Source organism: Pituophis catenifer, unplaced genomic scaffold (genome assembly GCF_029215685.1).
Source record: "Pituophis catenifer annectens isolate HBS135680 unplaced genomic scaffold, rPitCat1.0.hap2 SCAF_1, whole genome shotgun sequence".
NCBI classification, from domain to species: domain Eukaryota; kingdom Metazoa; phylum Chordata; class Lepidosauria; order Squamata; family Colubridae; genus Pituophis; species Pituophis catenifer.
The window spans coordinates 112,933,073-112,960,868 of record NW_027256881.1 but is presented as its reverse complement, the minus strand read 5'-3'; the positions used below and the strand labels follow the sequence as shown (position 1 = coordinate 112,960,868).

At 33.9% G+C, this 27,796-nt stretch overlaps 1 protein-coding gene across 1 annotated transcript in view; it reads right to left on the bottom strand.

Moving 5' to 3' along the window:
- Positions 1 to 114: 114 nt before the first annotated feature.
- Positions 115 to 27,796, bottom strand: part of TBX18 (T-box transcription factor 18) — a 29,654-nt gene continuing 1,972 nt past the window's right edge. Inside the window, exons 2-8 of the mRNA XM_070954209.1 lie at positions 26,199 to 26,376; positions 23,514 to 23,615; positions 17,896 to 18,067; positions 9,080 to 9,247; positions 7,845 to 7,909; positions 4,709 to 4,803; positions 115 to 2,081 (exon numbers count right to left, since the gene is read on the bottom strand). Of these exons, the coding sequence (XP_070810310.1) occupies positions 1,357 to 2,081; positions 4,709 to 4,803; positions 7,845 to 7,909; positions 9,080 to 9,247; positions 17,896 to 18,067; positions 23,514 to 23,615; positions 26,199 to 26,376 (1,505 nt within the window). The 3' untranslated portion in view covers positions 115 to 1,356. The remainder of the gene's footprint in view (positions 2,082 to 4,708; positions 4,804 to 7,844; positions 7,910 to 9,079; positions 9,248 to 17,895; positions 18,068 to 23,513; positions 23,616 to 26,198; positions 26,377 to 27,796) is intronic.

Sequence of the window (27,796 nt, the reverse complement as noted above, 5' to 3'; positions counted from 1 at the left end):
ATAGCTGCTGAAATATACATTTACTACATGCCACTTACACTTTCTGAAGAATGTTTTTGGAATTAAATCTCTAGGACATGCTCTTAATATAAAAATGTTGACAGATTGGTGAATGGAAGAACTGTTAGCCATAACAATGGTGAAAAAATGGACATATTGCAGTTACTTTGCTTCACAATATTGTAATTTCAAAGGTCATGTACATAATTTTTAGGAACTACCAAATCTACTGAGGTGTGCAGCTTTTTGTATTATAGTTGATTTTAATATCCCAGTCAAAATTTGGAAACAGCTTATTAAATCAGCGCAAGATGTTGTAACTGGAATAAAGTTCAGATGGTCAACAATTACTAAACACCATGTTTTGGTTTTGGTAAATTCAAAAGAAGTTAGCATTCAAGTCTAATCACTTATACTGGGAGAAAAGTATGTGAGCAATTTTTTTTGCAAAATATATCCACTGCTTTATCATCTTGAAACATTATCCTCAACAAGAGATAGAAAAGTTTAGAAGTCTTGCCTTGCTGTGTTTGTAGTACTGGGTTCAATAATTAACAAATAGAAAATCTATATAGAAAATCTTTATACTCTGTTCACATGGAATAAGTCTCCTTTAAATTTATTTTGTACAAAACATTACATATTGCCCTTTTCACTCTATAATTTATCTTGTCACCACTACATCTGCAATTTGATGCAAAGCCAGCAAATAGTCCTATGTTAGCAATGCATCATAAGGACAAGAGCACAGCACAGAATCAACTGGTACATCATAAAAGCTGAGAAAGAAAATGATCCTGTCTCTTTGTTTGAAAGCATGATGCAGCTAGATGTCTACATTAAGTCTAATGAAGGCACACATGTTGGTTATCTCTCTTACAACAGAGAAGTAATGTACACATTATGGCACTGGCTCACTGTATTCAGAATAGTTTGTACACAAACATATAATACACAAGTACAACATATACATGGTGAAGTTTTTTTTGTTTCATCTACATCAGAGTTGAGTGTTGTTTTGTTCCTTAAAGAAGGAAAAACGTGGGAAAGAGTGTTGGAGGAAGTCCTGCTTAATTTGTTGCATATGGCCAAACGTGTTATAAAATGAAGTGCATGCTACTCAGAAACTAAATGCACTATTCTGATAACTAAATCAGATTAACTCAGATGCCAGAATCTGTCCAAATGTTTGCCCACAAGCAAATAAAAAGATTCAATCTAATTTCCTTTGTTGTTATTCATACAATTACCTTACAAGTCATATTAATCACCTTATTCCATTGTCATTATTCCAAAAAAAGGGGGGAGGGTACATTGTAAAAAGAAATGCACTGTACTTTTATTTAGAAGTATTTATCAAACCATATGTGCAGATACTTGAGATGATGACAGTGTTAAGCTTCCTAGGGTCCTAGAGTCAAAGAAATTTTGCTGCCCCCCACTGCTAAGTAAGTGCACTCCTTCTACAGGGGGCAACATCTGTCGATCAGTCATGGTTCCACTTGGTGATGACCCCAAGAAAGTTCCTTGGGAAGAAACAATTTTCTCAGGACTTGCAGCCAGTTTGGGGGAGGTGGAGAAGTTGTATCCATACAGAGCACAAGGACTATGCAGCCTGAAAGTGTTGTAAGAGTTCGGATGGGTCTGATTTGCTGGAAAGGCATTGCCAGATGGAGGAGGTATAATGTACTGGAGTTGTGGCGACATCCCTGAAATTTGCATTGATAATCCTGCCTGCGGACAACTGAATGCATCACCGTCACTACCTGCCACAGGCATATTCACTGCTGAGCCATTTGATACGCCAACATAAGAGGGAGTTGCTGGGGTTGCAAAGGTCTCGCTGGTTTGATTTGCAAGCCTGTTGTAGGTTTCAGTCAAGGAAGTACTGTACCTGTTAAGGGTTAGACCTGAGCGAGCACAGGCTGTATAGTCAGCTGAAGCAAGGCTGCAGAACTGGCTAGTATTGGGAGTGAGGTGAAAAGCAGGAGAAGAACAAGGTGACCCAGGAAGGAGATGTGGATGAGTAGATGGTACCCCATTGGCAGATCCCTGGAGCAAACTGGAAGAACCAGTGTTTCCTGAAAGGAAATGTCGGAATATTACAGAAAGGCATTTAACTATTACTGTTGCATTTTGCCCTAAAGTGGCCAAACTAAGATTATACCAGGTTAGCACAAAAATGGCTTTTTTTGTTGCTATTGTGATAAAAAATGAACAGACTAGTGGTTCAATGACTTCAAGAGTGCAAGATAGCATCTACTGCCATATCTGAGGACAGCAAGCCAACATTAAATGCAAGAATGTAACTCTTCCTTCAACAGGAAGTAATGACAGGGCAGAACGGAGAGGGAAGACTTCTGCTGCCCCTTTTATACTCCTCAGCTTTTGCCATTTTACATCAGGTTATAGGTTATATTAAAAAGTAAATAATTGTTTGAGATTCTTAGTTAAAGACTGTTCTAAATAAAGAATTTTATTTATGTTATATATTACAGCTCAAAATTTTATTTATCATGGGTATTAATTTCCTGTTGTACCACTCCATGTATTTTACAGAATAATCTTTGAAAGGCATTATAAGCAGAAAGGAGAAGAAGTAATTTAATTTAATTTAATTTAATTTCCAATTTATATACCGCCCTTCTCCCTGAGGACTCAGGGCGGTGTACAGCCAAGATAAAAAACATAGAATACAAATATTAAAACATTTAAAAATATATATAAATTTTGGCCCGAAAGTTAAGAATCACAAACTAATTAAAAGAATTTAAAAATTTCTTCTAAGCCAACCCGGCTTGCTGAAAAAGATAGGTTTTCAGGGAACGACGGAAGGCATTGAGGTCATGGATTCTTCTTATCTCCGGGGGCAACTGATTCCAGAGGGTGGGAGCCCCCACAGAGAAGGCCCTCCCCCTGGGGGCCACCAGCCTACATTGTTTGGCTGATGGCACCTGAGGAGGCCCTCTCTGTGGGAGCGCACGGGTCGATGGGAGGTCATCGGTAGCAGCAGGCGGTCTCGGAGATAGCTAGGCCCTATGCCATGGAGCGCTTTAAAGGTGATAACCAACACCTTGAAGCGCACCCGGAAGACCACCGGGAGCCAGTGCAGCTCGCGCAGGAGCAGTGTTACATGGGAGCGCCATGTTGCTCCCATCACTACCCGCGCTGCGGGTAAACATGCATTGCAATGCGGGTAAACATGCATTGCAATGCCATGACCTGAACTCTATAAACAATATGGGCGGTGTAGAAATTTAAGAAATAAATAAAACAAAAATCTAGAAGATGAGAGTTGGGAATTAAATAAATACAACATTCATATTGGATCATTTAATTAGAAGGAAGGTTGAGCTGCCTACCTCGTGCTAAATACAGCGAGCAGTTGGACTTGTGTTTATATTAGCTGAAGTCTTCACACTACTATAATTACTATGTATTTATAGAACACCTATTATTTATCTTTAGTGGATCAAACATTTGCCTCCTGTGGAAAGGCATGCACTACTGTAGTTGAACAGCTAGGTGTGTAGCTTGCACAAAAAAATCTTCCTCAATCTTAGGTCAAAGATTGAGAGAACCCAGGTTAGAATCTGTTACTATACAATCACTGTGGGTGATTTATAATATGCATGGTATAGTTTGTAGTGATATGTTGAAGAGCATACTGTAAGGAGAAGGGACAGAAAAAAGAAGTAGAGAAGTCCTGGGCAAAAGCTAGAATGCAGTTGGTAATGTCAGAAAATGTATTCCTTTTTTTAATGTAGCAAATGTGGATGGGAGGGAAGGAATTTTAATGATTTAATGGTAATTGATGTGGCAACTGTTATTATTATTGTAATTATAAGTTGTTATAATTACAAGCAAGATCTGCCCACATCTACTTCTGGCTAGCTGTTATATATTAACTATACAAATCACATAAAACATTTAAAACCAATTATGCAGAACATGTTTTTCTTGTTAATTCTGAATCTGGACTGGTGACCTATGCCATAATATGATACCAAAAGTTTTTCTCTTTTCCTATGGAATCAGTACAGGACTTCATCAACTTTAAAATTGGGTTTTAGCTTCAGAACTGCTTCACAAATATTTCCTACACACAACAGTTTCATGTTATTCTGCATAAACTGAATCAACTCTTAAGTTTTATTGCTCGTACTCTTAATTTCAGGAACTTCTGGAAGAAATGAATCTAAATATTTGTAAGAAATTGTGTTAGAAGAAAAAAGTTACTGCTTTTCTAACCAGTAAATGTATCGGGATATTCAATCTGGTGGATGACAGTTAAGTACTTTTTTTTTTTTTGGCTAGAGAATCTTCAGGAGGTCTGATAGCAAGGAAAAGTCTGATTCTTAAATAATTGCAATGAAGGAAACTTCTGATTGCTCTCAGATCACTTTTGTATGTGGTATGGGCTGTATTTTTTCATCTTTTTCAGTATCTGACAAAATGGGGTACTATATATTTAATAATAATTATTTGTTCCTTAGTAGCCCTTGCTGAAATTCTCTAATATATTTTTATTAGATTTGTCTGATTTTCAGTTATTAATAGAAAAATGGGTTGAGTTTATCAGTCTAACTTTTAAAACAAACACAAGATTTTATAGCCAAATATTTAAATAGACAAAATTTATTACCTAAATGAAGAAAACAACACACATATTATATTTAGCATAATTCAATCCATAAACAATAGTTACCTTGTTTTGCAATCCCAGGTATATCTTCAAATGTAAGTGTTCTCAGTGAAGGTCTCCAGAATGCATAAGATTCTACTAAAGCTTCCAGTCCCATCCTAGACAACACAACAAGAATATTTTGTGAGTTGAATTACCTAAAAGCTGTTCATATTTTCAGCATGGTATAATTTCACTAAGCATGATTCACAGATAAAGCTGAAGTGCACTGCAGCTAATACGGAATAAAAGCGGGTTACAAATGTTGTTGGAGATGCAACTCAGGATATGGAATGTAACTCATGGTTACATTTTATTCTTTTACTGTTGCATATTGCACTATTATCTGTAGATTTATGAACATGATCCTGGACTGACTGCTGCATGTGATGATGCATTCTTCTTCTCTCCAAAATGCCCAAATTGTAGATTTTAGAGCTTGAGTATAGCTAAAAGTATTATTATATGACTCCCGGGGAGAAATGTATATGCTATTAGACAGCAAAGGATTGTATATTTTTGTAAACATCCGAATTAGGATTTCCCAGAATGTCCTATCTCATCCTGAAAAATGGGGACTAAGGCTTTCAAGCAATATTAGATTTTTTTTAAAGTTTTGTTTATAACTTTCCAGGGATTTAATATTTTTCCTTTCTTTTTATTGTCTTCATAATTAATTTTGCAGTTACACGATTTTGTTAATGATATATGTATCATTACACTTCTGTCAACCTTTTAAGCATATTTTTTTAAAAAAATGTTAAAATGTGTGAGCTTCTGCAAGCTCAAGCAAAGGTTTGAACTTTGAACTCGAGCAATTCTTTTGTACGGTAGGAAGAAACCATGAGCCAATTTTATTTTTTTAAATTCATGATTTGTCGTTCTGTACCAATGCTTTAAATCAATTGTTTTAGTTTGTTTGTTTTAAAAGTTAAAGCTTATATTAAAACAGGGATGTACAAATCACACCTTCCAAATGTTGTGGAACTATACTGTAATGCCAATTATTTGTCACCAGTGGCCATGTTGCGAGTTTGCTGGGAGACCATGTGTTGTATATCTCTATTTTAAACCATGATGATTTGGCAGAACATCTTACCCAGCAAGGACTTGGAGAAAGCTGTGTCATCTACTAAACAAATAACATTATCAACTTTGAAGTCTTATTCAGGCTTGAAGAATTTCATACACAGTCTAATGTTATATGAGAACTTATTTTCTTGATTATTCATATATTTGTAGTATAATGTTCCTATTATAATAATCATATCCACCAGAATATTAATACCAAGATAGCAACCAAGTTTTGGTTCTTTGGACCTCAAAGTCATTTCCGGTAATCTTGCTTGTGACCCATAAAGAATTCTAAAGATAAAGGATGTTGGTTTTTCTCTATGTGGCTGCTACTAAAGAAAACATTTTAAAAACTAAAAATACATTAAATGCCTCCCAACTATTGATTTTCAGTATGAACTGTTTCTGCAATTGTTGAAATATTAATTTGCTTTAAAAATTTACTGCTTAAATGTATGCAACTCAATAGAATAACACAGTCATACAAGTAAGTGAGGCAGGGATTCTATTTTGCGATGGACTTGCATGATAACAATTACGAGCATATTCCTGAGATACAGATATATTTTCTCTTAAACTATATATTCCTACCAAAGACATAACACTTAAGCCTACATATAATTATGATTTCATTACTCTGTTCATCTCATAGAACAAAAAAAAAAAAATCACATATTGGAAAGGTATAGAAAATTGCAATCAAAATTATCTCTGAGAAAATACTAAAATAGCTAGGTCCTTTTAAGTTATAAAAAATATGGGGTAGCAGTTTACAAAATGATAAGTGATATGCAGAAAAATACATTTTTTAGTTTGTTTCATACCACTAGAACTTGAAGCCAACCAATTAAATTGATTGGCAATAGAGTCTGGAGAGAAAAGAAAAGTACTTCTTTTGTAGAATACATAATTAACTTATGGAATTCGCTTTCTTTGGAGACACAAACCAGAATTGCAATTTAGCTTAGCAATTTGAAACAACCAGTATTCTCTCACGACATTGCTTCTCTAAGATAGTGGTGCCAGACTGATCCCCAAAACACTGTAGGAAAGAATTATGAAACAGTATGATATGTGAATTTTAAAAATAGCCTTAATTTTTTATACTTTCGGTAATAGGTTTTTCATTTTTCGCTAAAGTACAGATAAAAGCCCATCTCCTGAAGAAGTGAAGCCAACATGATAATTTACATAATTGTATACAAGATGCTTTTGAAGATTACTATGATTGTTATCACCATCATAATTTATATGTCCAAATGGCCAATTTTATTAACTAAAACCTATCATATTTTTTCTAAGTAAGGGAGAAAATATGTTTTACCTCCTGGGGTAAAGATTTTTGTAACATTCTTTTCCAAAGTCTGTCCCAAAAATTGTATTTTTAATAAAGCCTATTTTACTTCATAAGATTGTCTGTCATACACAGTATACTTCCCAGATACAAATCTCCTGATTTTTACATGTCTGTAAATAATATGAGTAAAGAAAAAGGGATTTTTTTTCACTAAATGGATTTTGCTAAGCATCCCAAAAGAAGAATTATAGGAGTTTCAAAGAAAGCAAAATATATTCAGAAAGGGGCAATAAATCTGACCTAGAAAGTAGAAATTTAAGCTCTATAGCTGAAGATTTACATATTAAATATTAAACAAATTGAGTGGGGATATAAGACTACTCTCCAAATATCTAAAAGACTATCATATAGGAGACAATAAAGGATTGTTTTGTATTGTTTCAGAATACAGGACAAAAGGGACACAACTGACAGAAAGGCAGATTCCAATGGAATATTGGAAAAAAAAACTTCTCAACAAGACAATTCCAAAATGAGACAACAAATGAAACAACTAGTGAAATAGACAGGCTTCATTTCATTGCATAGTTTCAAGCACATACGAAATGCTTTAAACTGATTTATAAACCAAGCAAGGAGTTGGCCTTAATGGCTTCTTCCAACTTTATCAATCTATACCAAATTTCAATTCCCAAATGACACACAACTTAGATATGTTACTTTTGCTCCAAATACTTATGCATTTTCATAAATAAGTTATAGTTTTACAATAAATGTCAAAACATTTACCTGTTGCGCCCTGAATCTCTAAATCCTTTTGCAAAAGGATTTCTATCAATCTTGAGTCTGGTGATCTGTAAAGATAATATGTAGAAAATGTACAGACATATAAAATGTAGGACTTTAAAACCAATAATCTTAATATTGATGAATTTTTAAAATCACACACTGAAAGTCTACATAAAAATTGAATTACTACCATGAAATAACAATACAAGCATATTTGGGAAACACACGCCAAAAAACCACTGTATATTAAATATATCAAGTTATTATTTGTTCGATGAAACTAATTGTACAGTCAGATGGAAATTTAATTCCTGTAAAAAATCATGGAAAAAAAAATCTAAACACCAGAAGCAAATCTCATTTGGATTGAATTGATTTTTCTACCCAATAGCTTTCCTTCCATTCTGCTTCTTTGGACTCTACAGAGATGCATTGGTAGGTAGATAATGCCCTTGGCATCTACTTTTGTCAACAAAGAGAATTAACTGCAGCCTTCTGACATTTCAGCCAGTTATTTTAAATAATTAACATCTAATATTATGTTGAAAAGCACATTGTTCTATTGTGTAAATCAAACCTAGCCATGTCCAGGTTAAAAGGGTTGTGCAAAGGACAACAAAGCATTTGCATCTCCCTAATTCTTATAGTACCTGCAGATATTATCCAACAGTTCTGTGCATGATGGCTCACACCTGGCTGTGAAAGAATGTACAAGATGATAAGAACTTCTGTGGCATAATTTCTATTACTAGCAGGTTGGATATGTTTCCCATCTACCTCCTTCAGGTAGTCAGGAGAGGGGTAAAGAATTGATTCAAGAAGTGATTAATGCTTTTTTTGGGAAATGGACAGGTGCCAGCAGCCTTTAAGGAGGCAGTATTATGTTTATTCTGTATAGTTTTCAATCTTCTCTTTTTATCAGCCCTTCAAAATAGATCAGAATATGAATTCATTATTATGTACCGTTTCCCCCAAAATAAGACATCCCCTGATAATAAGCCCAATCGGGCTTTTAAGCGCATGGCAGTAAGGCCAAGCATTTATTTCAGGTTTCAAAAAAATATAAGACAGGGTCTTATTTTCAGGGAAACACGGTAGGTCAGCACTGGTTTTATTGTAAACCTATAATATAGTTTTTTGCTGCTTGCCAGTATTTCTTTTGTTTGACTTTTGATAGACTTTAATGTCCATCCTAGTAAGCCATCAGCATTAAAACAAAATAAAACAAAAGTTACCTGTTGGTTCTGGTATGCTGTGACAGTAGTGAAAACAGTTTCGGGAAAAGTGAATGCCTTCACTCCATCACCAGAAGGAATGGGTTTGACTGGGGAGAGATCATCTCCACAGTCTTTTCGAATGACATGGACACGTGGCTGGTATTTGTGCATAGAATGAAGAATTATCTATATTGAAAAAGAGAAAGAAAAGCGTTCTAATTTTCTTCCTGTATCTTCTACATAAATATTTTAAATATAATAATATGAATTGCTTGTCTTGCTTTATTCTGACTAAAGCAAATATACACCGCTGAATCTCAAAACTACCCAGCTTTAGTTCAATAGAATGACTTTGGAAGATACTTTTTAAGATATCAGAAGCAATTATCAAAGATTTTAAAAATGAGTTGTTGGACTGAAGCTGATTCTGTTCAGGTTAGACTAAAGATTTCAGAAATACACTTGAATTTTCTGTTCGCTGAATCATGAAGAAATTATGTATTCATCAGCTACCGAATATACCCAGTTTGCAATTTAATCTTTTATTTAATATACAGTATAAACATAATATTTTTTTAAAAAAAATCTTATTACTTTATAAGGATATGATAGTAAACTTTGTCATTCTAAAACTCTTTGCATTAGGATAGCATAACTTACACCACAGCAAAGGAAATCTTAGACTTTAATCAGAATCAAAGATATGTCACTGCTATGCTATACACTACAGTCATCAGTCCAAAAATAGTACAAATGATGTTCACAAAACTCCAAAAGATAGAGTATTTACCTACACAAACCAAAATAGAAGGATGCCTACAGGCAATTCTGCAAAGAAAATCCTAATTTCAAATAATAATTCTGCATACAAATACTCCTGACTAATGTTTCAAACAATCTAGTCATGACTGGTCATGAAACTAATTCCTACCGACCCTTCAATTGTATTGAATCCAGTCTTCCTTGCCAGTATTCAAAGAGTATGTGCCGATTGTTCTTCTATTCCTACTTGTTCATTCTGTTTCCTAGGTCATTCATAGAATCTCAATGTATTCATCCAGGTAGCAAGTTTTTTAAACAAATACTAAAGCCCTGAGCTGGCCTTTCTATATTATGTTTCCTTCACAATGCAGCAATTTCTCCATCTAATGTTACAGAAGTGTTCAATCTCAGCATTCATAATTCCCAGTCCATGTTTAAGAATTATTGGAGTTCAGGTACAAAATACTATAGACTATTGAGTTGGGAAAAACTGTTGTAAAAAATTATAATAGCCACTATTCATATAACTACATATGTAGATTCATCATTAACACACTAGTTAACAATGTTTGTTTGTTTGTCTGTGTGTGTTTTTAACGACCCATCTCCCTCAGAAGAAAAATATCTCTGAAAAGGAGTTGTAAAACACACTGTCCATCAGACTGTGCAAAGTGTATTACATCTTTGAAATGTCATTTCTTTTTATGGCTTCCCAAATTCAAAATTGTTCATGTGAAACCTCTAGAATGAACATGGGAATGTTTTCATAATATAAACCATAATTTTGAAAGATTTCTGGAGAAAATATTACGTGAGTTTTAGGATGGATCTGAATTTGTTTCAAATCACAAATGTATTACTTTTGGAAGTTGTTTTGTTTTGAAGTTTCATGGCTATCAGCCAACAGTCTATCGATTTAAAATGAATACAATTTTTAATTTCGTGTTTCATTATTAGCCACAAAATATTAAATTCAGCACTGTATGTCATCATTCCTTGGTTCCCATTTTATGATACACTATTGAACGCCAAATTTCATAAAAACTTACTGTGCCCAAAAATGGAAGGATTTTATGTTTGAAAAAAATAAAAGTCTTGGCTATCATTAGGACACTTTTAAGTGAAATCATTCCACACTTGGGAAAGTGACAGTCTTTTGGATAAGCAAAATTCCACATACGTAAACTTCCATTACACTGAACTCTGATTTTTGACAGTTTTATCAGATGCACACCAAATATGCTTAGATAAGTTTCCACCAAGTACTTTCCCCAACATCTGCATTTTTATCAGAACAAGATATCAACAATCATTCTGCTGAAGCAAACATTTCAAAAGTATTCTAGATATTTTGAATACTTTGTACTGCTTTGGTAAAATCACACTGAAGAAGAAATCACTCCATAAGTCTGAAAATGTTAATACACTTCTTTGTGTGTGAGAGAGTAGAGTGAATGAGTGAGTGTGAATGCTTTTGGCACTATCCATATGGAAAATTATTTATTTATTTTTCCATCTAGAGACTCTTTCGCACAATAAGGAATTATTTTTTGTTACTCATTTGCCAATGGAATTCTGCAAAAAATATCACCACTAGTTGTCTTACAGAAATAACTGGCCAAAGATTTTGACTTGACAAAATGTCTTCAGATAATGCAACCTTGATGAATGATTTCTTCTCAGTACAAGAGAATTCTGGGACTGGTTGGAGAAATTAGAAGTAAAGATATAATCTTCCCTTTAAGAACGAGAGGCCAATGTATAGTGGACTATTATTTCCAAGGAAAAAAAACTAAAAAGTAAAAATTGCTGTAGAAATTCTCCCTTCATTTTCATGAAGGCAATTCCTTGGATACAAGCTTCAACAAAACTAATAGGGCTTAGACTTTGAATTTACTTTCATGTCAAAGCCTTCTGGATGAAATTAATAAACTGAGTTATTATGTTTCTTTCTTTTGCTAAAAAATACTGGGCATGCCAGTAAATGGTCTGTTACAATTACAGAAAGTCACTCAGGATTAGAATAATATTTAAGATTAGAAATAAGTATCTCTCATTTCAATTCAATATATTTTCCTGGATGCGTATATTCCTGAATGTGACTGAGATAAAAAAAATTGTGACTGTGAAATAATTTTTCTTAAAGTTCACCATGAAAAGCCTAAGAGTATTTTTTTTTATTTTTAATACTATACTCTAGCTTGAATACTAATTATATTTCAAACTTACTGCTTTCCCTTTCCCCTGTTTGTAGATTCTTGAAACTCTTTTATTGTTTGATCATGCTTAGAAGTGCTGCAGATGAAACACAAATGTATACAGATAGAGGAAGAAATTGGTATAAATAGGCATTATGATTTTGTTGTATCTTCAAAAGATAACACAAAGATTAAAAAGTCCAACTAAAGTGCAATTTTTAGTGATCTAAATACTGTAAAGCAAGATAAGAAAATAGACTGATAAAAGATCCCAAAGGACACTAAATTTTTTTTAAAGCAAGCAGTCCTTAAGTATCGGTATTTGTAAAACACCCAACATAACCAGAAACCAGATTTAATCAACATATCCATGACAACGAAAGCCATATCATTGTGCTATATCTGTCCTCCTCCACAGGTTTAGAATTTCAGGACAGTGGGTCTGTACAGATAATAATAAATGAATTGCTGGAATTACTAGCCTTTCTGCAAAAATAAAATAATCAATATGTTGGTATTTTTGGAGCAAAATTTTATAGCTTTCAAGAGATTTTTGAAAACTATACTTGCAATCTGTATTTGTATCCCTGCTTCTAATTTTTATTGTCATAATTTTTGTTTGTTAGCAGGCATTACCTTCATTGTAAAAAAAAAGCGTTTATTCAAAAAGTATTATTCAGCACTATGCAATACGAAGTTCAATTAGATTTACTCCAAGGAATTAAATCAGGATTACAGCTAAGTCTGGATCATAAATATTACTTATTAGGTTTCTATAAAACGTATTCAGTTATAAACGATTAACTACAGAACACTCATCTATCATCTCTACTGTAGCCGAAACAGTGTAGAGGTAAACATCTCAACTGGGGATTATGGGGAATAGAATATTACATTAGAGGACTTTTTGGTTTTGTCTAATAGCATTCTATTTTAATCTTTTTATCCTAGACATAATTTTACCCTTGCTCTGCAATTTCTAAATATGCAAATCTGCAAGATCAATACTAGTAATTATTTCATATTTAGATCCATTGAAACAGTACATGTATACAAACATTTTAAGACAATTCATGCCATTGAAAATTAATATTTGTTTTCAAATGTTTTCAACTGGAGGCCATCAAGTTGCCTAATTATGTGTTGGACTGAAGATTTACACTAGTGGTCTTTAGAACAAACCAGCTCTTAATTTGCCAGCACCCTAGTTTACTTGGACAACAAGATGTAGTCCTGGCCAGGGGTGAAATCTAAAATTTGTTACTACCAGTTCTGTGGGCATGGCTTGGGGGGTAATGTGACTGGGTGGGCATGGCCAATTTATTTATTTTTTTTACTTTTAAAACCATTTTTTCTACAACCTCTTCGGCTAACTTGTAAAAAAAATGTTTTCAAAAGGCTCTGAGGATCCAAGCTGAGTTCCCTCATCAGGGAACTCAACTGGGATCGTCATAGCATTTAAAAGAAAAAAATCCTTTTCTTTTAAATGCTCTGACGATCCCAGTTGAGTTCCCTGATCAGGGAACTCAGCTGGGATCGTCATAGCATTTAAAAGAAAACAAGAGTTTTTTTATTTTAAATGCCTTTGACGAGCCGCACGATCATCAGAGGCTTTTTTTTTTTTTTTTTACTTTTAAAAGCATTTTTTTGGCCGAAGTTGTAGAAAAAATGCTTTTAAAAGTTAAAAAAAAGCCTCTGATGATTGTGCGGCTCAGCTGGGCATGGGGGGCGGGGGACGGGGCGGGGATTTTTGCTACCGGTTCTCCAAACCACCCGCCTCCATCGCTACCGGATCGGGCAATCCAGTCCGAACCGGGAGCATTTCACCCCTGGTCCTGCCTCTAGTTAACATCTTGTCTTCTGAGATACTAATTGGTATGAAGAGGCAATGTTATGAATTGTCCAAACTTCTGCCTGGAATTTGTCAATGATGCATCAAGGCAGAATTGGTCACATGAAAATGTCTCCCCTAAAATGTCTGAGAGTGGGAAGCACAGTAATAGTTTCAGAGATACAGCAGGAACAACTGGTTAATTTTCTGAAAGGCAAAGGTAAGTCTGATTAAAATGTGGGTTATGGTGAAGGAGAAACACTGAGATTGCCAGAGCATTATTGTGCTGATCATAAATGCAAGTGAAGAAAGGGCATAATTTAAATATATACTAGTAGGTTGGTATTTTTATCTGTTTTTGTTTTTTAAATCAGTGCCTCTTTTATCCTTTCAATTATAATTTCATAACCATGACCGAAACAGGCTACCCCCCCCCTTAAGATTAGAGTTAAAATTTGGGAACTATTAAAGAAACAAACAGAATGCAGAAAAATATTTCAAGAACAGGCACCATTATTTTAGTAGTTAGCATGTTAATTGTTTACATTACAGTGAATAAACAAGCCAGATTTTTAATACCAGTAAAATTGTTTTTATGTTGGTGGAAGAATATAATAAATCTTAAGATAATTAACAAAGAAATTAAAGCAGGAGATAAAGGCAAACTTGAATTTATTTGTTTATTTGTATATTTGAGAGAAGAAAATAGTGTTATCAGTATTATGAAAACAAAAAAACAACAACAACAGTATCCTTTGGCTTAGTAATAAGAATAAAAATATTTACTCTAATATTTACCCCTTTAACTTCCATTAGTTCAACTATGAATATGCATTATATTAAGAATGTTTCAGGTTTTTATTTTATGGAAGTTATAAAATTATGAGGAAAAAAATCTTTAGAAATGCCATTGGGAGAACATTTTAGGAAAAATTGTTGATATTACAAATAATTTTCAGCTGATATGAATGTGAAATAAATTCAGTTCAAAATTCTGTTCTACTGGCATTTTACTCTAGATAAAAGAAATAAAATAGTGTATGGGTATACAAGGATTTTAAAATGCGGTATTATGCTACATTTTCTAAACCTATCCTATGATGCTATTATAGTTGATAGGATTAGATTGTTTTGTAAGTATTATTATTTTTTACTAAACTCAATCAACAGGAATTCCAAATATAAAGAAATAAATTATTTGACCTCTGCAAAAATATCTATGCAAGACAGTGCAAAATGTTCTAATTCCCAATACTAGGAAATATCTCTTGAAAATATCAAAATTTCATCAAGATGAAATTGATGCAAATGGAAAATGTAAGTAGTTGAATAAACAATCTAATCTGAACTATTTTTAATTTCACATATTTTGGAATAGTAAAAAATTTACTATTTTTTATATTTTCAAATTGAGAATTATGTAAGTATTAAAAACGGTCAGAATCTTTCAATATCGATACACTTAAATTTCCACAGCATGATTACAGACATTCAAAGTACAAATGGTAAGAATGTATTTATCAAACAATTTTGTTTCCCTGACAAATCTGAACATTTTGTATTGAAGTATTTTGGCACTAAATCCATAGAATAACAAGGTATAAAATATTTTATTATTTAACTCTAAACTACAACATGAATAATAAATAGCTAAGTTTATACAGTTTTAATTCAGAGAGGATTTAAGTAAATCCATATAGAAGATTTAGAAGGTATAGAAAATTTGCTTTCTGTACCATTCATGAGTTATCTATCTCATAGAGGTTTGAGCTGCTTCTGAATAATTTAAACTGACTATAATAAAGTAGTGTTTGATAAGACCACAGCTTTCTTCTAAAAAAGAAATTAAAATTCGAAGTCACTCTCTCTACTCTTGTTCAAATTAGACACGGAAATCCAACAGTCTTCCCAAAATGATTGGAATTTCTATTACTGCTCTTTACCCCTTTTTTATTTGATTCTCTTGATTCCTTTGAGGGTCTCACAGAATCATACTTCTTAATCTAGGAATAAACTACCTTAAAAATGATTTGATTTTCACTGTCTTACAAAGATGCATTGCTATCTAAAAGATCATTTACAAAAGAATTAAAAGTTAGTAGGGCCAATTTTCAGCCACAATTAAATTTACCTAACACCTTTAAAGCGCTCCATGGCATAGGGCTGGGATACCTGCGAGACCGCCTGCTGCTACCGATAACCTCCCACCGGCCAGTACGCTCGCACAGAGAGGGCCTCCTCAGGCTGCTGTCGGCCAAGCAATGTCGGCTGGCGGCCCCCAGGGGGAGAATGAGGTGGAATGAGCTACCTCCTGGAGTACGACTGATCCCAGACTTCCACGCTTTCCGAAAGGCCCTGAAGACTTATTTATTCCAACAAGCCGGCCTAGCTTAAATGGTTTTAATGGGGTTTTTTAAATTTTTGATTTTATTGATTCTGGGTTTTAAATTGGGAATTTTTCGATTTTGCAGATTTGGGATTTTAAATTGGAAATGCCGATGATTTAATTTATTTTAGTCTTTTCTTAACTTTTGTACTATATGTGTTTTAAGTTTGGCTGTCCACCGCCCTGAGTCCCCCTGGGGAGAAGGGCGGTATATAAGTTGAATTAATAATAATAATAATAAATAATGAAGATACAGATAATCTGTCAATAATAAAAGGAGGAAAAACAAGACACAATCATAATATGAACATAATGAATATCAACGTTTCATAAGAGATTTTCCAGAATTATGTAAAGATTTTCCCGATTAGATAATTATTAAGCAAACTAGAAAATTTAAATGCAATTTAAACTATTCAATGTAATATTGAATCTAAACCATATTTCACCTAGAATTGCAAGCTAAAGTAGATTTAGGATAGAGCCTTGGTAGTACAGTGGTCTAAGGCACCCTGTTATTAAGCTGGTTATTAAGATCAGCTGCCTGCAATTACTGCAGGTTCGAATCTCGCCAAGGCTCAAGGTTGACTCAGCCTTCCATCCTTTCTAAGGTAGGTAAATTGAGGACCCAGTTGTGGGGGCAATAAGCTGACTTTGTATAAATATACAAAAAGGATGAAGGCTATTGCTGAGCACATTGTAAGCTGCCCTGAGTTTCCGGAGAAGGGCGGCATATAAATCAAATAAATAAATAAATAAATAAATAAAAAGGATAATATACAAAAAAAAAAGATTGTATTCTGTATTTTTAAAAAGGCCCTTATGTACCTCCAAAATGCAGTCTATTTTTCTAAATCCAAGTAGCGACCTATTTCTGAATTTATGAAAATTATCAAAAAATACTCAACTTAAAACTATTTTTATGTTATTGTTATAATATAACATGAGATGTATTTTAATCATGTTTAAAGATACTAGTGTGTATTTCTTTTTTCCTGTTTGAAAATGGAAATATATCTATAGCATATAGCATATATTAGCAAATGAGCTAGTACCATAACTAAACAATTTAGAGCTTTCAAACACAATAGTTAAACTATACAATTCCCTTCAGTTTTGCAGATATAATGAGCTTCAGCTGTGAAAAGGTCTTGTTGTGTAAGGTAGGTAATAAATCATTATCAGAGTGAATACAGCTCTCATGTTGTTCCTTTTGAGTATAGTATAAAGCTCATGGGATTTTTGTAAAAATTATCAAATCATGAGATACATTTTCTTAGTGTATCTATGGTTCCTATATGTTGAGAACACTTATTTTAAGAATTTATAGTCTATGTTTTTCACTTATTTAAAAAAAAATCCAACAACTACAGAGAGAAAGGCAAAGTATACTGTTTGTTCTGTACTTTCAGTTTTGATATTTTTCATATGCTCATTTTTGTTTCTGTCCAAAGGTCCCAAAGGAACATCTGATGGAAACTATTACTAATTCACTGATGTGGCAAAATATGAAAACATTCATTAACAAAGCTGACATAAACTTTGCTAAATCAATAAATTTTTGTTAACATTAAGTCCAAAGATTTATTAATTTATTTTTAAGAGTGGTTACCTTATGTTAATGTTGTTGAAAAACAAATATAGAAAAAAAACTCACATGACCCTGGTCATCCAGTTCATTGTTTGTAAGCTTGAGTTTGTCAAAGCTAATCACTTGCCGCATCCAAGTCTCTCCTGAGGCAGGTGAATCTGGATGAATATACACACGGGCAGGCACAGGTGAGTCAGCATTTCCAGCTACCATCCATTTGGAACTATGATAAACATACCTATGGGGGAGATTTATGACATTCACAATGAAAACATTCTTTTGAAAGTTTGTTGTAATATAAGAATACTCTATAATTCCCCTCTCTCCTTTAGATTTTACTTGATGGTTGTTTTATATTGTTTTTAAGTAGGGTTTATTATGCATTTTACTTCTAATCATACTGAAAATTGCTTCAAGATGCTTTGGCATGGAAAGCAATATAGTAAATAAATTATTATTATTTACTTACTTCCTAAGGCTGCCTACTCTCCAAGAGATTCTGGGTGGCTTACAAGAGGGTTAAAAACATCAAAAAACAAAACACTAAAACATTATAGAAGTAAAACCACCACACCAAGGAAAACACATTCAAAGCCTGCTATGTGCTATTAAGTTCAGGCACTGTCTAAGCCCAGTGTTTTCGAGAAGAGTCCCGTCTTAAGGCTTTCCTAAACACAGCAGAACTGGGGCCATGCAGACCTTGGGGGGGGGGGGGAAATGTTGTTCCAGAAAGACAGGCACAGCAACATATTTACAGGGAAAAAAGGAGAGGGACTGTTTCCCTGATCAGCATTACTTCTTTACCATAAAGAAAAATAGTTATATGATTTAAGCTTAATGGTCATATTTTAATAGAACAGATTCATTACTGGATAAATTAAGTCAGTATTTTTCTATCAGGAAATTGAACTACAGATAGAAATATTTATTCCAAATCCCTCACTGATAATTAAAGCAATTCAAAAATTATAATTTGAATAAACAAAAACTTTGCTTGGAAAAGCAAAACAATCAGGCTTATTATCTTATGAGGTAAAAATATGTCCTTAGTACAAGAATAAACTATGGGTTATGTAAGAATTAATCCCAGGTAAAGGTGCTAAAAGTGCAACCCACAAAAAGAAAGGGTCTTTTGTTAATGGGAAAGACTTTTGACCCAGCAATGCTTTTCTCTGGTGAACGAGAAGGGAGGACAGAGACAGCTTTTATCAATGCTCCCTTCTCCTTGCAATCCAACAATACCTTTATTTCACAACAGATTGCACCCTGAGGAATTCTCCACCAATTCACCACAGTAAAATATGATGATAGCCATTAATCTGTGCGGCTTTAAAAGAGGATTTGTGGAGGTAAGGCTATCATATGCTTATTAGTTTTGAAAAAAGTTGGGGCAAAGAGCTTCCAGATAGCATATACAAAGGACTGTGGCATGTCTGTTTCATGCCTATAAGTGCAGAGAAGCATCCAGTATTGAGAAATGAAATGTTGGATTAAGGTGTATTCGACCTAATCCAGGAGGACAATTTGTATATGTTTTATATCACTGAGTTGAAAGGGTTAAACAAGAAAAATAAATCAGCAAAATCAACACCCCCTCCTTCTGCCAAGAAAACAGAATCATCAACTCAACAATCAAAGACAATTGATGCAAAGTATCTCTCTCTCTCTCTCTCTCTCTCTCTCTCTCTCTTATCTATCCATCCATCCATCCATCCATCCATCCATCCATCCATCCGACTATGTTGATTTATTTTCCTATTTCTAAACTGCCCATTCACTTAAAGAAGGGCGGGTGGTGTATCCAAACATTAAATCTATATTTAGAACATTTTTTCCATACGTTTAGATAATCATTTAGCAGGAAGTTTAACATTCTTATTTCTCTGCAAAATTGAATGCAGATGTGAAATTATCTGCATGAGTTGTAACTTTAAATTTTAAATTTTGATAAAGCTAGTAGTAAAAAATAAATATTTTAAAAATTAAATTAAAAATTAGGTTGTTATTTAGAAATATGGCTTTTTGTGTAACACCTGCAAACATATTTGCATTAATGATGAAGTAGAGCAATCTTAAGCAAAGAAATCCTACTGAATAAGATTTAGAAAATTTATTTAAGATCTGCAACTGAAGCTGATCAAGTGCAATTCAGATTCATAAATTTTTTTTTATTAATCTGTCTTTAATTATATTTATTTGACCCTTATATGATAACTGAGGTTTCTCAGCTGTTTTAATAAATTACTGGGTCAAAGTATTAAAGTATTATTACAATATTATGCACTAGAATCAATTAGGATGATGTTTCAGAACATATGAGGACCTGGTTTATGGGGGCAATAAGATGACTTTGTATAAAATATTCAAAAGTATGAAGGCTATTGCTTAACTCCTTGTAAACCGCCCTGAGTCTCCGGAGAAGGGCGGCATATAAATAATAATTTTTAAAAAAAATCAGAATTAGAGAAAGGAGAATAAATATAAGGATGTTGTATTTATTATATTCAATAACTTGGATTTTAAAAAAAAGAATGCATTAACACATTTTCAAACAACAATGGTTTTAAAAGTATTTCCAATAAATAAAACCACAATATTTTCCTCAGAGAACCACCTAATTTTATAGCAAAGATATTCTGAAAACGAATGTCCAGTTTCTTAAATTTGTAATTTTCTGAAAGCATTCAGTATATTTCCCTTCCTACAAATTTAGGAATTCTAGTGGGAATTGCAGATATATACCATCTTGGCAAAGATCTATAAGACTGAAATCTTACATTAACATATTTAATAAATGTTACTGACATCCATTCCATGATTGCAAACAATTGCACAGAAGTAACAGCACATATTAAATAGCTGAACCAAACTTTTCCAGTATTTTCTATACTATGCTTTGTTGTAACTTCGAACAGTTATGAAGCAACCAGTTGTAAGTTGAAGACTACCGGTAACAGACACAAAATCACCAAACGAACAGGTTGCATAGCTAAAGTGGAACTAGAATTCAGTCTCCTGCTATCTAGCCTCGCTTTTCCATACTAAAAACTAGAAATAAATATTAATTCTATGTAATTTAATTATGCATCCAATATGGTTAATAGTTACATTCCTTGATTAAAAACCAGTTAAAAATCAGTACAATGACATAAACATTATTAAATAAAATAAAGGTTTAAATACAGAGGAGCAAAAGAGACATAATTGTTTAAATGAAATCAAATATTGACTTGAATAAAATTATTTTTGCATGTTAGCAGAAAGCTATCAACCAGGTTTTCTTCATCAGTGACTTCCAAATGTGGTACAAACCATTGAAAAAGACTCTCCAATTTACACCAAACGCGTATAAAACTTGGAAGAGATAGAGAAGAAGCCTGCTTAGAAGAATTTGACAGCTGGGCAGCTCATCTCAGAGAAGACAATTCTTCAATAAACTAACCTTATATTATCTAAGAATTTATAACAAACATTCTGAATTGTACCCATAAACAAAACACCAGCCATATATTGTAGTCAAAAAGTTATACTCTTTCTATAATTGGTCTACATCTACAGCCTGGCTGCGGCATTTTAAGTTAGCTGAAGTTTCCAATCTTCAAAAACAACCCTACATAGTTTGGAAGTGATCTAATCCAGATGTAACTATACTATGTCTTACCAGTGCTAAGTCAGACACCTTAAGCAGGCATATTTGGAGCCGAGCAAATGACTCCTATGAAAGGGAAGTATCCAAACCATGATTAAATCTAGAGATATCCTCAAACTAAGTATCTGAATTCGCTTATCTTTTTATCAGCCAAGAGCAGCTACATGCTTTCATTTTGTTTGCTCACCCAATCCATACCAAACTGTATTTAAAAAAAACAACAACATTATTTTTGGATTATGATAGATAGGACTAGGAATCAGCCAATTTGTGATAACACTGAGGTGAAAAGCAAGGGACAATCTTCAAAAGGAAACTATGCTGTTTAAAAGTGATAAAAGCTCAAGGGGGATCACAAAAAATTCATTCTCCTATCAAATGTCCAATGGAAGGGCATCTACTAAGACAGTCAAAGTCAGTCAATGGTTTAGATCCCATAACTATCAACCCATGTTCAAGTGAATCTCAGTAAGCTGTACAATACTCTCAAGGAGGAAAATGTATATTGCCTGCGATTATACGCTCCTAAACATGTTTTATTAAAATCTGGAAATCATACAACAAAATGAAATTCAAGGCTAGCTTCCTTCTATTAGTTTTTATAAACCAAACAAATATGGTTGAACCATTGAAGAATACACATGGTGTATGTTAATTTTCTCAGAATTGTATTCACTCCTTTGGGCTATATAAACTGAAAAATATCCATCAAAACTGGAGAATAACAGAACTCCATTAAACTCCATTAATGATAGTATTTTAATCTAATGGGTATGAATGAATTTATCTGCAAAACCCTTTGCTTAACTGGATGTAATGATTTACTGAGCCAGCCTCATTATTTCTTCAAAGACCAAATATAGAACTATGTATTCCAGCAAAAGGTCCATTACCTAACTAATGCACATACTATAAAAGAGAAAATTATCTTTGTTCCATTTCGCTTTTGAAATATTTTAAAAATAGGCTTCTGTTCTACATTGTGTCAAAGTTTCTCAAGTATTTCACTAATGTCTCTTCAACTTTCATTTTAATTTAAGAAATAATCTAATTTAATCTATCTCAGGACATTTGTTTAGCTTCATGAAGCATATACAAGAATAATTGAACAACTATTTTTGCTATATCTTTGCTACTGGAGTTGGCATGAAAATCAACTACTACACATCTACCCTAACAAAGAAATAACCAAGGAGAGAAGGACTACCAATATCCCGTGGAATAATCATAATTCCATTATGGCCATGTAGCATCCATCTTGAAAATGTATTCAGTCCAGTAAAACATATGCAATAATATCCCATCTTGAAATAATTCAAAAAAGGGTATTAAAATTGCTGAATATTTCTTCCATTTCCCTTTCTTTTTAAGCAAAAGACCAGGTATAAGCTTTAAAGGGATGCTTTATCATAACTGCTTCATGAAGCAAACTCCATCCCACCACCTTTTTATGGCTTAAGCAAAGCAAGTACATTTCTTCTTTTAGCTTTATAGTCTCCTCCAGGATTTTTACTATCTGGAAAAGGCTTCTGTGTTGTCTCTAGTAGACCTGCTAATCAAATGTCAAGATCTCAATAAGGCATACCACTCACCTTTGCCTCTTGACTAGGTAAAGACATAGTTTCCATGGCGAAACAGACAAATTACAGCTGCCTTGTATATTTGTAACTTTAGCCACTGAGTAGTTCTATATTCATGCAGTGTTGTTCTTAATTGGGATAGCAAAGTGATTTGCACACAGTATAGACAATCCACTTCATTTCAGTCTTACTACTTATGGTGGATTTTTTTGCAACTAAAGAGCTGAACACTGTTGCTTACAAGATGAGAAAAAAATTGGTAACAAAGGATATTCAATGTGAACCAAATGTATAATGCAACTCAAACACAAAAACAAAAAACAATCACCAGCTTTGGGATTGTTCATGGGTGAAAAGAAGATAGGAATTTGGAAGGGAATTAAGCACAATTTTGTTATTTTCCAAATAAACTATATTTCCCTCGTCCCATGTATTAAATATTAATGCTACTTTACCTGTATCTTTTGTTGTCTACAGGGACAATATCCATAGCAATGTAATACTGCTGATGAGGATCTAGGCCTGAAATTTTCACTCGCATTGCAGGAAACATCCGTCTGAATATAGAAAGAGTATTTAATAAAAAGCAGATTTGGACACAAAATCAGGTACATGATTGAAGTAAAACCCTCAACTCTTTCTCATTTAAAGTTATCTGCAGGATTTTTTTTCCTTTTTAAATCATCTGAACCATTCACTCACAAAACAACCCTAACACATTATGTCTCAACAACTTTTACATGTATTTTATTTGTTAGTGAATTTCCTTCAAAGAACAAACTCAACCCCACATAACTATAAATGTGAATTAGCAAGTTATTTTTTGCTTTTAATTTGTTGCTCTGTTTTAAAACTCACATCCCAGGCTGAAGTAGCAGCTGCAGCCACTCGGAAATACAATTTTCAGTTTGCCATTCTGATCCTTAAAAATGTTTTCTCAAAAGTAAATAGGTATAGCTCATTTTCATGTCTTAGAGTCCTGAACATAAACATTTTCCCTCTACCATACATGCATACATGCGCGCACACCCAAATTGATATGTAAACAGATGATTAAAGCTAGCAGTTCTATCATGGGAAAAGATCACTTGTCTTTATCAGCTGCTTCTAATAATTAGCATAGTGAAAGATTATAGCATGTCATCTTTTCAACAATGAATATATGTTACAGAAACAATAAGCATAGTTTTAGAGATGAATTTTCCAGGATAGGGTTATACTACTTATAATGTTGGGGGGGTATGTATACATAACTGTGTATATGTATAAACTCCAAATCATGGTTACATCTGAATTATATACATATACTACTGGTATACAGACACACACATATATATATCCATAAAGGTAAAATTATAAATGTGTATTTAGAAACAAATTCCAATAATGCAAATGGGATTTACTTCTGTATAAAGACAATTATAAATTATTTCCCCCACTTTTCAAGTAAAAAGACTTAAGTATAGTATTTCTAAAGTATTTCTAAACTGCCCATCTCCCTCAGAGAGGAAAAATTATTTCAAAAATTACCTCAAAAATTACTTCATTAAAAGATGAATAAAAAATCCACGCAGCAATTTTGCTACTGTCTAACTGAAATTTATGAAGTACTGTAATGTATTTCTCAAATTAGCTCTTGAGCTTCAAAGGAATTTCATAAGAAAGAAATAGTATCTTTTTATTTTCATATAGAGGGCATATTTTTTCTAAAAATATGAAATCTAAATTACATTCTAGAAATAATAAAATTATTAACATGTTAAAAAAACCCAAGAAGCAAAACTAGCTGTGGCTAACTAGTTTTTAACATTTTTTAAATCTGTAAGATAAAGAAAAATTGACAGGAAAATTGTGTTGCCTTGTGTTTTTTAATACTGCATTTCAATCATGAATAAAGCCTCTCTGAAAATGAAGAAGTTAACATATGGCTTCAATCAAATGTGTTTCTGTCATTTTTAATGCATTCAGATATATTTCTACAATGCAGATTTTTATCATATTGTATACATTCTTTAGACAATAAGAAAAAGTTATTTTTAGGAGAATGTAGTTTTGTTAAAATAATGGATAGGAAACTACCATTCCTCACATTCTGCATCATTTATAATTCTAATGGCCTCTCCAGTTTCATAATTTGCTAAATTATTTTCACATATCAGCAATTTGAATTCATACCCACCATTCTTAAATATACATGTTAGAGATAATTTAAACTTCCAAATTTCAGAACAGTAAATGTTTTTGTTTAATTAGCAGTGGTAAAAGTTTGAACATGAAAAATGCTTGAGACAACACAAATTATCTGAAGGAGAAAGCCAAAGGCAACCAATGATCTCTCCTGAATATTTTGCTTCTGATTGAAAATCTTTTGATTTTCTATCAGAAAACATCTAGAGAAATTTTATTCATACTTCAGGATGCTAGAAATGGTAAGTGAAATATTTTCACTATTATGAACAAAAAATAGATACAACAGAGAATAACATTTCAAGCCACACCTAATATTAGACTTTTTTAAAAAACTAATCATTATTGATAATAAACAATTTCAAACCAATAGCCTTTCCAAGGAATATATTGAAGATCAGCTATTAGCTGGGGGGGGAGGGGGGAGAGAACTTCATCTTTAGGACTGTTACTAAAACTGTACCCCGTATTTTAAAATATATCTCAAAGTCTGGCAATATAAGAATATGGTAATTAACTCAAATGATTTACAGGCAATCCCTGTAATACTGAATATATGTACTTGGAGATAAGTTTGCCTTTCGATTTGGTATTTCGTTCCAAAACATATTCTGACTTTTAAGATTTACTTCCAAATCAACACGGAGGGGATGGAAGAGCGTTTCAATAGTTAACGTTAAAAACAGACCGTGATTGATTATCCATTTATTTGAAAACCCATCCACCAGCAAAACTCGCTGAGGGAAAAGGGTTCGGTTCTGTGACCGAATGCTGAAGAGCAACGTGTAACCACCATATTCTAAGGAAATATAATTCGGTCGTAAAACCTTCTACCCAAACAGAATTCCATAGCGAATGTCAGAGCTGCGCAGACTCTCAGATTTAGCTGCACTGACGGTTTGGTTGTTGTTTTTTCCCCAACCACTGAGTGGGACGATTGGCCCAGACTTTACCTTCCCGCCTTGGTAATAATCATCTCGGTGCCGATCTCGTGGAAACGTTTCCAGAGCTCCGCGCCTTGCAGGTCCACCCGAGGCACTTGCGGGGCAAGTAAAGGCGAGGCAGCCTTGGCCGGGCCTGCGGGAGTCAGAGGGGGCGACGTGCCGTTTAAGAAACTTTCTTCACACCCACCTGTAGGAATCAAAACAGAGGAGGGGGGGGGAAAGATACGAGAGGGCGGTTAGGGCAAATAAATGGCTTAAAAAGCGCTAAGCCTAGCCCGAAAGGAGAGGCGACTACGGTAGCTACCATTACGCTCCCGTGTGGGAAGGGATAATAATAATAATAATTAATAATAATAATCATCATCATCATCATCATCATCATCATCATCATCATCATCATCCCATAGAAACCTTAACCACGAAACTAACGCTTTTTTGTTTTGTTTTTTTTCAATGGGAAAAGGCGCCTGAAGTGATTCGCTTGTTATACCCTTGCCAAGTCTCCCGCGCGCTTCATGCGCACGTGCCTCCCTTAGAAAAGGGCGCGTGCTTTTCGTCCTGTTTCCTCCCCCCCAGTGCTTTTTTTTTTTGCTACGGTCACAGCTCCTCGAGCCTAAATTCAACGAGGGGTGTTTGTAAACGGGCAACAATTGGGGCGTGGGGGGGGGGGGCGAAGAAGCGAGGTGAAAGGCTCGGAAGAAATGAAAAGAAAAAAAAAATCTCGCTGGGAAAAGGCGGGAATTCATTCCCTTCCCCCACCGCGAGCGTCCCTATGTAAAAAAAAAAAAAAAAAAAATAGCGCGAGGCCCACCCGGCGCGGCGAGATAACGTTTTAAAGACCCGGCGCGTTCGTTGCGATCTGCCGTCTCGCGCTTCCCTTGCAGCAAAAAAAGGCATCGGAGGCTTAAACGTCAATTAGGGGCCGCCGCTTCCTGGAAATAATAAATCGCCTTCAACCAGAAGCAGTCTAGTCGGTTTCACATTCGCTCTTTTTTAACGGCTATTATCGACAGCCGTCCCTTTTCCAGGGCCATTTGAACTGAAATCAGCCTCAATTTAAGGAAAGACAGTTTTCGCCATGCTGAATGCTTTGCATGTCTTTTAATTGCGGTCTCTCTCTTTTTTTTTAGAATGGATTGGAAGCTGATTGTGGAGACTTCACAGCGTAGGCCCCAAATCCTACTTAAAAGGCGGCAGAAAGGAAGTATTAACTGAAATCCAGACCCTCTTCCTTTCTGCGCTGATTTTATCTAGTACCAGGCGTGCAGGGCCACCCTGGGTGTATTGACTTGGAAGTAAATTGAGACAACAAAGAGCCTTAGTATTATTTCATTTTCGGATGTATTGTAAAAAAAAAAGGTTCATGGGTTTTAGGCCTCTTTATCAGATGCACCCACAAAAACACCATTACCAAACAAATAAGCAAAAACACCACAATGGACTTTGGTTGCAGGGACTGCCCAAACAAACAAATAAATGAATTTAGCAATCCAATCCAAAATATATTTGAAGATAAATCTGTAAATTTCAATTAGTTTAAATACCAAATTCATGTTTGTAAGAAAACCTGTGGTCACCCATATTTTCTTTCACTTGAAGGAAAGTAT